The sequence below is a fragment of the Colobus angolensis genome, unplaced genomic scaffold, assembly GCF_000951035.1.
Source record: "Colobus angolensis palliatus isolate OR3802 unplaced genomic scaffold, Cang.pa_1.0 Scaffold107, whole genome shotgun sequence".
NCBI classification, from domain to species: domain Eukaryota; kingdom Metazoa; phylum Chordata; class Mammalia; order Primates; family Cercopithecidae; genus Colobus; species Colobus angolensis.
In genome coordinates this window covers 3,956,308-3,967,082 of record NW_012111697.1, presented here as the reverse complement: position 1 = coordinate 3,967,082, position 10,775 = coordinate 3,956,308, and the positions used below count along the sequence as shown (strand labels likewise).

General features: G+C 51.8%; 1 protein-coding gene across 2 annotated transcripts; it reads left to right on the top strand.

Annotated features, from left to right (window-relative positions):
• Positions 1-561: 561 nt before the first annotated feature.
• Positions 562-6,028, top strand: SYNE4 (spectrin repeat containing, nuclear envelope family member 4). 2 transcript variants are annotated; one of them, XM_011948509.1, is made up of 8 exons: positions 562-801; positions 988-1,138; positions 2,079-2,222; positions 2,394-2,588; positions 2,667-2,915; positions 3,913-4,017; positions 5,657-5,715; positions 5,808-6,028. In XM_011948509.1, exons 1-8 carry the CDS (start codon positions 674-676, stop codon positions 5,989-5,991), a joined length of 1,215 nt encoding a protein of 404 aa, XP_011803899.1. In that variant the 5' UTR covers positions 562-673; the 3' UTR covers positions 5,992-6,028. The 2 variants fall into 2 exon arrangements, with proteins under 2 accessions (XP_011803899.1, XP_011803908.1); XM_011948518.1 differs by lacking the exons at positions 2,079-2,222; positions 2,394-2,588.
• Positions 6,029-10,775: the final 4,747 nt, after the last annotated feature.

Here is a 10,775-nt window from a genome sequence, read left to right as displayed (position 1 = left end):
GGGTCTCGCTGACCATCCGCCGCGTGCCCCGCGTGCTGCGCGCCGGCCTTCTGCTGGGCAAGTGACTGCCAGGGCCGAGACCCCTCGGATTCCCGGGTTCCTGCCCCCTTGGGGCTGCTGTGACTCTGCGACCTTGGAACCGTGGGCAGAGGGGGCTCCCCTGGTTTATTTATTTTCCCAATAATTTTGTGTGAGCTACAGAAGACCCCATACCAAATAAACAAAAAATCTTTCCTTGGTCTTAGATTTTTATTTTTTAGGGAGTCAGATGCTTGGGTTCCTGAGGGGCGCGGCATCTAGGGTCTTAAACGAATGAGGTAGGCCCCGGAGGTCAGATGTCTGGGTCCCCGGTGGGGCAGAATCCATGGCTCTTGAGGAGGTGGGGGAGGGGTTCTATCTGGAACCCTCTTGGATGGCCTGGAGTGATGCTGGGAGATTTAGCTACTGGCCTGCTAGGGAGGAAGGAGTTAAGTGGCTCTTCTGTCACCTGAGCTGGGCATCAAATAGCCGGGTCCAGGTTCCTCTTGGAAGGGGCGGAGCCAGACCTGTCCTGGGCCTCTCCTGCAGCCTCAGGCCCCGGTGACTACAGCGTAGGAGCTCTGGGACACCCTTGGCTAGGGAAGAGGTCTTACTGGCTGCCCTCACCTGACTTTGTGTCCCTAGGCCCCCAGCCATGGCCCTGTCCCTGCCTCTGGGCCCTAGATTTGGCTCAGAGCCCCTCAACCACCCCCCGGGAGCACCTAGGGAGCCGGACATTGTTGGATGCACTGTCTGCCCCGCATCCGGAGAGGAGAGCACAAGGTGGGGGCCGGGGCTTTGGAAGCTTATTCCCAAGAGGGTAGGCGTGGTGGCAGGGGCCATATGAGGGTAGGAGGTGCCATGGCTGTGATCGCCTGGGGACACAGGAGAGGCTGCCGGGGTTGGGGTGAGGGTAGGCTGAAAAGTGAGGTGTCGAGACTCACCCAGTCACCGCCCCCTGCCTCCTAGCCCAGAGCAGGCCCAGACCCTGAGGCAGGACTCCTTGGACCCTCCTGAGCACTTCCAGGGTGGGCCAAGGGGCAATGAGCCTGCTGCTCAGCCCTCAAGATGGTCAACACCCTCTTCCTACGAGGACCCAGCTGGGGGCAAACACTGTGAGGTGAGCTGAGGTGACCCAGACCCCTTACCTCCTCTCTGTCCCCTGGAGTCTGGCCTCCACAGTGAGGACTGGGTGATGATTCTGGAAAGGTGTTGGGTGTCTGTAGGGGGAGGGACCCTCTGAAAAAGTGTTTCAATATCTGACCAACCGGGGAGACGTATTTCTTTCTTTCTTCTTTTTTTTTTTTTTCTTTTTTGAGATGGAGTCTGTCGCCTAGGCTGGAATGCAGTGGTGAGATCTCTGCTCACTGCAACCTCCGCCTCCCAGGTCCCACTGATTCTCCTGCCTCAGCCACCCAAGTAGCTGGGATTACAGGCGCATGCCACTGCACCTGGCTAATTTTTTGTATTTTTAGTAGAGATGGGGTTTCAACTTGTTGGCCAGGCTAGTCTCAAACTCGCGACCTCAGGTGATCTGCCCGCCTCAGCCTCCCAAAGTGCTCGGATTACAGGCGTGAGCTATCATGCCCAGTCATATTTCTTTTTTATTAAAAAAAAAAATAAAAAATAGAGACGATGTCTCACCATGTTGCCCAGGCTGGTCTTGAACTCCTGATCCTCCAGCCTCGGCCTCCCAAAGTGCTGGGGTTATAGGTGTGAACCACTGCGCCTGGCTGAGAAGCATTTCATCATTGCACCTGATGTAGCCCCATTCTTCCGAGAATGGGTACCCCAGGGGGTACCCAGCCCCACTCCCTGTCCAGACCCCCCAGGCCTCACACATCCAAGTTTCCAGGAGCTATGAAAACCTGGAGACCTTGAACTAGATGTCTCTTCTCAGGCCTGGCTCCACTGGGAAGGCCCCCCAGTGGGAGTGACCCTGGTGCAGAGAGACCTGGAGATGGACTGTGCTGCAGAGAAGTTTCCAGAAGCTTACAGAAGGGGGTGGGGATGGGAGCAGGGGTGATATCTGGCCCTGACCTGGCTCCTGTGTTCCCCAGCACCCCATCTCTGGCCTGGAGATACTAGAGGCTGAGCAGGACAGCCTGCACCTGTGCCTGCTGGGGCTGGGCCGCCGGCTGCAGGACCTGGAGCAAGGCCCGGGGCACTGGGCATTGGCCCAGAGTGGGATGGTGCAGCTGCAGGTAGGCAGGAGAGGCCAGGATGTGGGGGTGTGCAGGGCCCCAGCAGTGGGTGCCAGCTTTCTGGGATGGGAAATGGGTTGAGTGCATGTTCCAGGCCTTTGGGGAGGGGGTAACTCCAGGTTTTGGGTCTCTGGTGTGTGTGTGGGGTGATGTCCAACCATGTGTCCTCAGGCCCTCCAGGCAGACCTACGAGGGGCAGCTGAGCGCGTGGAGGCGCTGCTAGCGTTTGGTGAGGGGCTGGCACAGCGGAGTGAGCCCAGGGCCTGGGCAGCCCTGGAGCAGATCCTGCGGGCCCTGGGAGCTTACCGAGACTCCATCTTCCGGCGGCTCTGGCAGCTGCAGGCCCAGCTGGTCAGCTACAGCCTGGTAGGGCCCATCCTGATACCCCTCACCCAAACCAGGCCCCAACCTCATAGCCTCCATGACCTCTGTCCTTTGACCCAGGTGTTCGAGGAGGCCAACACGCTGGACCAAGACTTGGAATTCGAGGGAGACTTGGACTGGCCAGCACCTGGTGGGGTCTGGGGGCCCTGGGCACCCAGTAGCCTCCCCACTTCCGCAGAGTTGGAGTGGGATCCGGCGGGGGACATTGGGGGTCTTGGGCCCTTGGGACAAAAGACAGCCTGGACGCTAGGAGTGCCCTGTGAGCTGTGTGGCCACAGGCGCCCCCAGGGCAGGGGACAAGGCCTCGAGGTAAGAGCTGACTCCCTTGAGGGACCTCCTGCCAGGCACCCTGGGGACATCTCTGTGCACCTTCTAGCAGGGTCCTGCCCTTCCAAGGAGGTGTCAGTGGCTCTGTCTCCCCCTCTATCTCTGTCTCTCAGTGTCTCCTTCTATCTCACTGTTTCTCTCTCTCTTGTCTGTCTCTGTCTACATCCTCAAGCCCAATCTCAAATTCACTCCTGAGGCCCCCAGATGATGCCCCGTTCACCTCCTGACTGTGAGGTGATGCCCCGTTCACTCTCCTGGTGCTGCCTCTTCAGGGAGGCCTGCCCTGACCTCCAAACATGAGCACTCCTAGTTTCTTACTTTATTTCCTAACAGCACTCACCACAGCTTGACTTTGTATATTTACTTATTTTTTAAAATTTTTATTTATTTTTTGAGACAGAGTCTCACTCTGTCGCCCAGGCTGGAGTATAGTGGTGTGATCTTGGCTTGCTGCAACCTCTGCTTCCCAGGTTCAAGCGATTCTCCTACCTCGGCCTCCCTAGTAGCTGGGATTACAAGTGTGCACCACCATTCCTGGCTAATTTTTGTATTTTTAGTAGAGATGGAGTTTCATCATGTTGGCCAGGCTGGTCTTGAACTCCTGACCTCAGGTGATCCGCCCGCCTTGGCCTCCCAAAGTGCTGGGATTACAGGCTTGAGCCACCGCACCTGGCCTACTTTTTAATTTATGGTCTGTCTCTCTCCTGTCAAATATAAGCTCCACGGAGGCCAGGAATTTGCCTATTTCCATCCCCACTGTGTCCTCAGCTCCTAGAACAGTTCCTGGCTTGTAATAGAAACTCATTACATATTTATTGAATGAATGAATAAATAATGTCTCTCCTCTCTTGGTTTCTTTGGCTCTGCCCATGTCTGTCTGTCCCGTGAGATCTCTCTGTTCCCCCTGAATCTCACCTCTATGACACCTCCTATCCTGGCCCTCCCCCAACCACGTTTCTGTTTGTTGCTGGTTCTCCAGGAACCACACACCTCTCACTCCCAACAGGACATGCTGGAGTCTGGCCTCAGCTACCGGAAACACTTAGCAGGTCACCAAAGACGCTCCCTGCTCCGGAAGCCTCAGGTGAGCCAGTTCTCAAACAGGTGTAGTACTCAGGAATCTTGATGGCGAGTGACAGAAACCCAAGAAATCAAAAGGCACAAAAAAGGGAACGCTATTAAAAAAAAAAAAATGTAACGTAAAGGTCCAGGCACTGTTGAATTCAGAGCCTGAAATAACACGAGGGCCAGGTTGGGCGCAGTGGCTCACGCTTGTAATTCCAGCACTTTGGGAGGCCGAGGCGGGCGAATCACCTGAGGTCTGGAGTTCGAGACCAGCCTGGCTAACATGGTGAAACCCCGTATCTACTAAAACTATAAAAATTAGCCGAGCATGATGGCACATGCCTGTAATCCCAGCTACTCGCGAGGCTGAGGCAGGAGAATCACTTGAGCCCGGGAGGCAGAGGTTGTGGTGAGCGGAGATCACACCACTGCACTCCAGTCTGGGCGACATAGTGAGACCCTATCTCAAAAAAAAAATAAATAAATAAATAAATATTTAAAAAAGAAACAACACCAAGGCTCAGTCCCTCCCTTTCTTGGGCTCTAAGTCCCCAAGGTGGCTTCCTTCTCAGCAAAATGGGTGCGCCACTGGCTACATGGTCACTCCCACTGGTTTACCCACCCCAGGGGAGGGAGTGTGCCTCTGACCCTACTGACAGCTGCCAAAGTCCCAGGCTGACTCCCACTTACCGGCTGAGGTCATGGGCTGCACCTTGAATAAACCAGAGTGCTCGGATTGGCCAGGTCTGGGTCACACCAATCATGGAAGTTGGGCAGGTGGGTATCAGCTTCACCTGAACCTGAAGGTCTGGGAGTGGAAGGCGTGACAGCCTCCCATCTCCAATTGAGGCACTGTTATCAGAAAAAGAAGGATTGTACTGGATGAAGGACAGACACAACCAGACATCCACTATACTTGGAGATATTCCAAGTCCACGTGGGGTCCTGGGGATGAGGAGGTGCCAGGAAAGGAGGAGAAATAAGACCAGCCCTGTAGGTCTACAGTAGTAGGGTAAAGGCGACATGAAGTGTCACTTCTGGCTGGGCACTGTGGTTCACGCCTGTGATCCCAACACTTTGGGAAGTCAAGACAGGAGGACTGCTTGAGGCCACATAGTGAGAACTGCCCCCTCCCCTCATCTCTACAAATCATTAAACAAAAGTAAATGGTTGTAGTGGCATGTGCCTGTGGTCCCAGCTATTAGGGAGGCTGAGGTAAGAGGATCACCTGAGCCCAGGAGGCTGGGGCTGCCATAAGTCGTGATTGTGAAACCGCACTCCAGCCCGGGTGACTGAGCGAGACCCTGTCTCAAAAAATAATGTGTCAGCCAGGCGTGGTGGTTCACGCCTGTAATCCTAGCACTTTGGGGGGCCAAGGCAGGCGGATCACTTGAGGTCAGGAGTTTGAGACCAGCCTGGCCAACATGGTGAAACCCCATCTCTACTAAAAATACAAAAATGAGCCTGGAGTGGTGGCACCTGTAGTCCCAGCTACTCGGGAGGCTGAGGCAGGAGAATCACTTGAACCCGGGAGGCGGAGGTTGCAGTGAGCTGAGATTGAGCCATTGCACTCCAGCGTGGGTGACAAGAGACTCCGTCTCAAAATAAATAAAGTGTCATTTCTATCCACTCTGCTGCTGGCTGCTCTCCCTCCTTAGGACAAGAAGAGGCAAGCATCTCCCCATCTCCAGGACGTGAGGCTGGAGGGGAATCCCGGGTGAGGTGCCTGAGAGACGGGACTAGGGTGTGGGGGACAGAGCTCCTAGCGGCAGCCCACCTGTATGTTTAACACTGCATCTCCCTTCACAGGGCCCCCGATCCTGCATCCAGGTGGCCCCTGACCTTCCTGCTTATCCTCTTCCTCCTCTTCCTCCTCCTGGTGGGTGCCACGTTTCTCCTGCCCGTGTCAGGAGGCCCCTGCTGCTCTAATGCCCGAATACCCAGGACACCCTACCTGGTGCTCAGCTATGTCAATGGTCTTCCCCCAGTCTGATGTGTGTAATAAATGGTCACTGTCAAAGGATGTGTGAGGACACTAGGTGCCTGCGTACCTGGAATCTAGGATGTGGCCTGGATATGTCTGGATGGACCCTTTTGTCTTGAGGACAGAACACACAGAACCGCATCAGTCCATCTTGGGTGGGGCTGCTCCAGACCCTGACACAGTCAAGCACCAGTTCTTTATTCAGGTGTGGCAGGGGACCCAGGACATGAGCTCAGGAAGGGAGAAAGCCAATACTGGGTGAGTTACTGGTTGTTGCTCTGGGCACCTGGGGTGTCATCCCATTGCTGGTTGCACCCTAGGGACAAAGAAGTTGTGGCTTTTGTTTTGTTTTGAAATAGAGTCTCACTCTTGCCTAGGCTGGAGTGCAATGGTACAATCTCAGTTCACTGCAAACTCCACCGCCAGGATTCAAGCGATTCTCCTGCCTTAGACTCCAGAGTAGCTGGGATTATAGGCATGTGCCACCACGTCAGTCTAGTTGTTTTTTGTTTTGTTTTGTTTTGTTTTGAGACAGAGACTCGCTCTGTCACCCAGGCTTGAGTGCAGAGGCATGATCTCGGCTCACTGCAACCTCTGCCTCCTGGGTTCAAGAGATTCTCTGGCCTCAGCCTCCCAAGTAGCTGGTACTACAGGCATGTGCCACCATACCTGGCGAATGTTTGTATTTTTACAAATCCTTTGAACCTGGGAGGCGGAGCTTGCAGTGAGCTGAAATCGTGTCACTGCACTCCAGCCTGGGTGACAGAGCAAGACTCCGTCTCTAAATAAATAAATAAATAAATAATAATAATAATAAAAAGCAAACAACTTCACTTGGAGAGACAGCAAACCAAGAAGATGGCAGACTAGTGTCCTGAAGAACCATCTCAAGTTAGTAAGTTTTAGGTTTCTTTTTATGCTAAGGGAAGGGGGTTGAGGTTACGTGACCAATGACTGCAGACATCTGGATGCCAGCAAGAGTCCAGAAGAAAACTTCTTTGACTATGTAGGTCAGGTCACAATATTCTTGTAAATCTCTAGTATAACATTGTTACTTGTGTGTACAGTTTCCTGATCTCCTGGTGGCATGGTTAGTTTTGGGAAAGGGACTGTTATTTTTTCTAAAGTTGAGCTATAAACTAAATTCCTCCTATAATTAACTGGTCTACACACAAAGCTAAGCAGAAGCTTTTAACCTAAAGGATGTTACTGCAGGGCGTCAGAGGCAAAATGGAGTCAGTCATGCTAAGCCTCCCTCCACTGTGACATACACACCCCATCAATTTAGCAGCCAACAGTAGAGTCACTGTTCTGTAGTTCCAACCAAAGTCCCAAGGTTGGCTCCTCTGGCTTCTGTCACATGCTCCACCTTTGCTGGGGGCTGCAGTCAGCCCCACCTAAACCATGTGGGCTGAAAATGGCAGAAGGGTGGGTCTCCAAAGAGTATCAAGTTGTTGCTACTAGAAGAGGGGAACAGACACTGATGGGGTGGGGGAAGCTGCAGATTCTGGGAGAGACTCCAGGTTCAGGGAAAAGTCACGATGCAAACCAGATTTGTCCTGTTTCAAAGGCCAGGTTGAGACTCTGGCATCAACCAAAGAGGAGGCATGGTCCCCCTGAGATCACCAGCAAATAGGGGGAGCAGTCTTGGCAATATTGACCCAACAGGTCCGGTAATGGAGCACATCTGTGTCATTCATTCATTTAACAAATATTAACTGTCTGCTATGAGTCAGGTCTTGGTCAAGGAGCAGAGACAAGACAGTGAACAAAACGGTGCCTCTGGTGCCTCTGGAGCTAGCTGACATTCTACTTGGGGAAACTGACAATAACTAAAAGAAATAAGTGAAATATGTAGTGGTCACAGGGTGGTAAGTGCTGAGGAGAAAAACAAAGTGAGCAAGAGGAGGGGGGCACAACTGAAACAATGTGGTTGAAGAAGGCATCAGGGAGTCCGTAGAATGGGGCCACTATGTTAAAATTTCGCCATGAGAGCAGATTGTAGTGAGGAAACAGGCCGTGGGGACTCAGAATAGTGCTGTCCAATAAAAATTGAATGTGAGGCCGGGCATGGTGGCTCATGCCTGTAATCCCAACACTTTGGGAGGCCAAGGCAGGCGAATCATTTGAGGTCAGGAGTTCAAGACCAGCCTGGTCAACATGAAGAAACCCCGTCTCTACTAAAGATACAAAAATTAGCTGGGCATGGTGGCAGGTGCCTGTAATCCCAGCTACTCGGGAGACAGAGGCAGGAGAATCACTTGAACCCAGGAGGCGGAAGTTGCAGTGAGCCAAGATAGATCACGCCACTACACTCCAGTCTGGGCGACAGAATGAGACTCTGTCTCAAAAAAAAAAAAAAAAAAAAAGAAAGAAAAAGAAGAATAGAATGTGAGCCACAAATGTAGTTACAAATTTTCTAGCAGTCACATTAAAACAGTAAAAATGGATTAATTTTAATAATTTATATTCTATTTAACCTGTCTAAAATATTATCACTTCAATATGTAGTCAATACAAAAATAATGAGATCTTTTACAACCTGTTTTTCTTACTAAGTCTTTGAAATCTAGTGTGTATTTCACACTTACAGCACATCTTAATTCAGACGCCAAATTTTTTTTTTTTTTTTTTTTGAGACAGAGTCTTGCTCTCCCAGGTTTACGCCATTCTCCTGCCTCAGCCTCCCGAGTAGCTGGGACTACAGGCGCCCGCCACCTCACCCGGCTAGTTTTTTTTTGTTTTTTAGTAGAGACGGGGTTTCACCGTGTTAGCCAGGATGGTCTCGATCTCCTGACCTCGTGATCCGCCTGTCTCGGCCTCCCAAAGTGCTGGGATTACAGGCTTGAGCCACCGCGCCCGGCCATGACACCAAATTTTTAACAGATAAAATGCAATACAGTCCTACTAAAACAATGAAGTCGTGTAACAAAAAATATTTTACATTCAAAATACTTTCACATTACATTTACATTTAAAATACTTCAATTTTAAAATGTAGGCCGAGCATGGCAGCTCAAGCCCTACATTGCCCAGGCTGGTCTCGAACTCCCAGGCTTAAGTGATCGGCCCACCTCAGCCTCCCCAAGTGCTGGGAAACCTTTTAAAACTAGAACAAACTCCCATATGCCCTTACCCAGATTCACCAGTGGTTAACACTTTGCTTCATGTGATTTACCATCCATACCCTTGCTAATATATTTATATCAGTGCATATGTTTTGGAACCATTTGAGAGTAAGTTGCAGACGCGAGGCCTTTTTACTCCTACATTCTTCAGCGTGTATGTCTTAAGAACAAGGCCATTCTCTCACACAATTACAGTAGTTATCAAAATCAGAAAATTTAACAACTCAGTTCTATTTTTAACTCAATCTGTAGTCTAAATGACTCTAATCCCTGTATGTCTTTTATAGCGATTTTCTTAGATCAAGGGATTTCTTGTTTAACAGATGGGTCAAGGGATTGAGAAACATTGACCCTGAGCCTTAGCAGAGTAAAAAACAGAACATCAGCCCAGGGCTGCTTCACGCATATAATCCCAGCACTCTGGGAGGCCGGGGCGGGCGGATCACTTCAAGAGTTCGAGACCAGCCTGGCCAACATGGTTGAAACCCCATGTCTACTAAAAATACACACACACACACACACACACACATACACAAAGCCAGGTATGGTGGCAGGTGCCTATAATCCCAGCTACTCACCAGGGATGGGTGGGGGGCAGGCGCTGAGGCAGGAGTGCTTGAACCTGGGAGGCGGAAGTTGTAGTGAGCCAAGATTGCGCCACCGCACTCTGACCTGGGCAACAGAGTGAGACTTTGTCTCAAAAAAACAAACAAAAAAACAGAGCAGCAGACACACACAGAGGATCAGCAGAGAACTGGGCACTGGTCCATGCTTGACACATAAGCATCCTCGGAGCCAAGGACTCGGGTGATGGTTTATCTGGGATGTGATCCCAGGAAGCGCGAGTGGGGAAGAGACAGGGCGGGGTAAAGCCAAAAACGGTGCTCACAACACTGTGGGCAACTGGGGGTCCATCCCACAGGGTGCCCCTGAGGAACCCTGCAGAACACTTGTTGTCCTACCAGAGGACAGGTGGGCCACGGTGCTCATCCAGTGACTGCTGCCCCCTACAGGCTGAGGGTTGCCTCTGAGGACATTAACCCACCTCCCAGGACTCCCAGGAAGCCCTCAGGCAGAGCAACAGAGATGATGCAGGGGCTCAAGGAGGGAGGCTGCAACCTCCTCAGAACCTGCTTCTGCAGCTGCAAGTGAACCCAAGAGGGCAGGAGGGCCATGGGTGGGGGTCAGGCCTCATCATCTGCTGTCAAAACAGGGTTTTTTGGGTGTTTTTTTTGAGATAGAGTCTCACTCTCGTTGCCCAGACTGGAGTGCAATGGCACAATCTTGGCTCACCGCAACCTCTGCCTCCCGGGTTCAAGCGATTCTCCTGCCTCAGTCTCTTGAGTAGCTAGGCTTACAGAAATGTGCCACTATGCCTGGCTAATTTTGTATTTTTTAGTAGAGACAGGGTTTCTCCATGTTGGTCAGGCTGGTCTCAAACTCCCAACCTCAGGTGATCTGCCCACCTCAGCCTCCCAAAGTGCTGGGATTACAGGCGTGAGCCACCGCGCCTGGCCTCACAACAGGTATTTAATTCACTGTACCATCATAATGGCCACATCAAGGAGGCTCTTATTAAGCCCGTTTCACTGATAAGGGCATTGAGGCAAAAAGGTTAAATCAGGCTGGGCACGGTGGCTCATGGCTGTAATCTCAGCAGTTTGG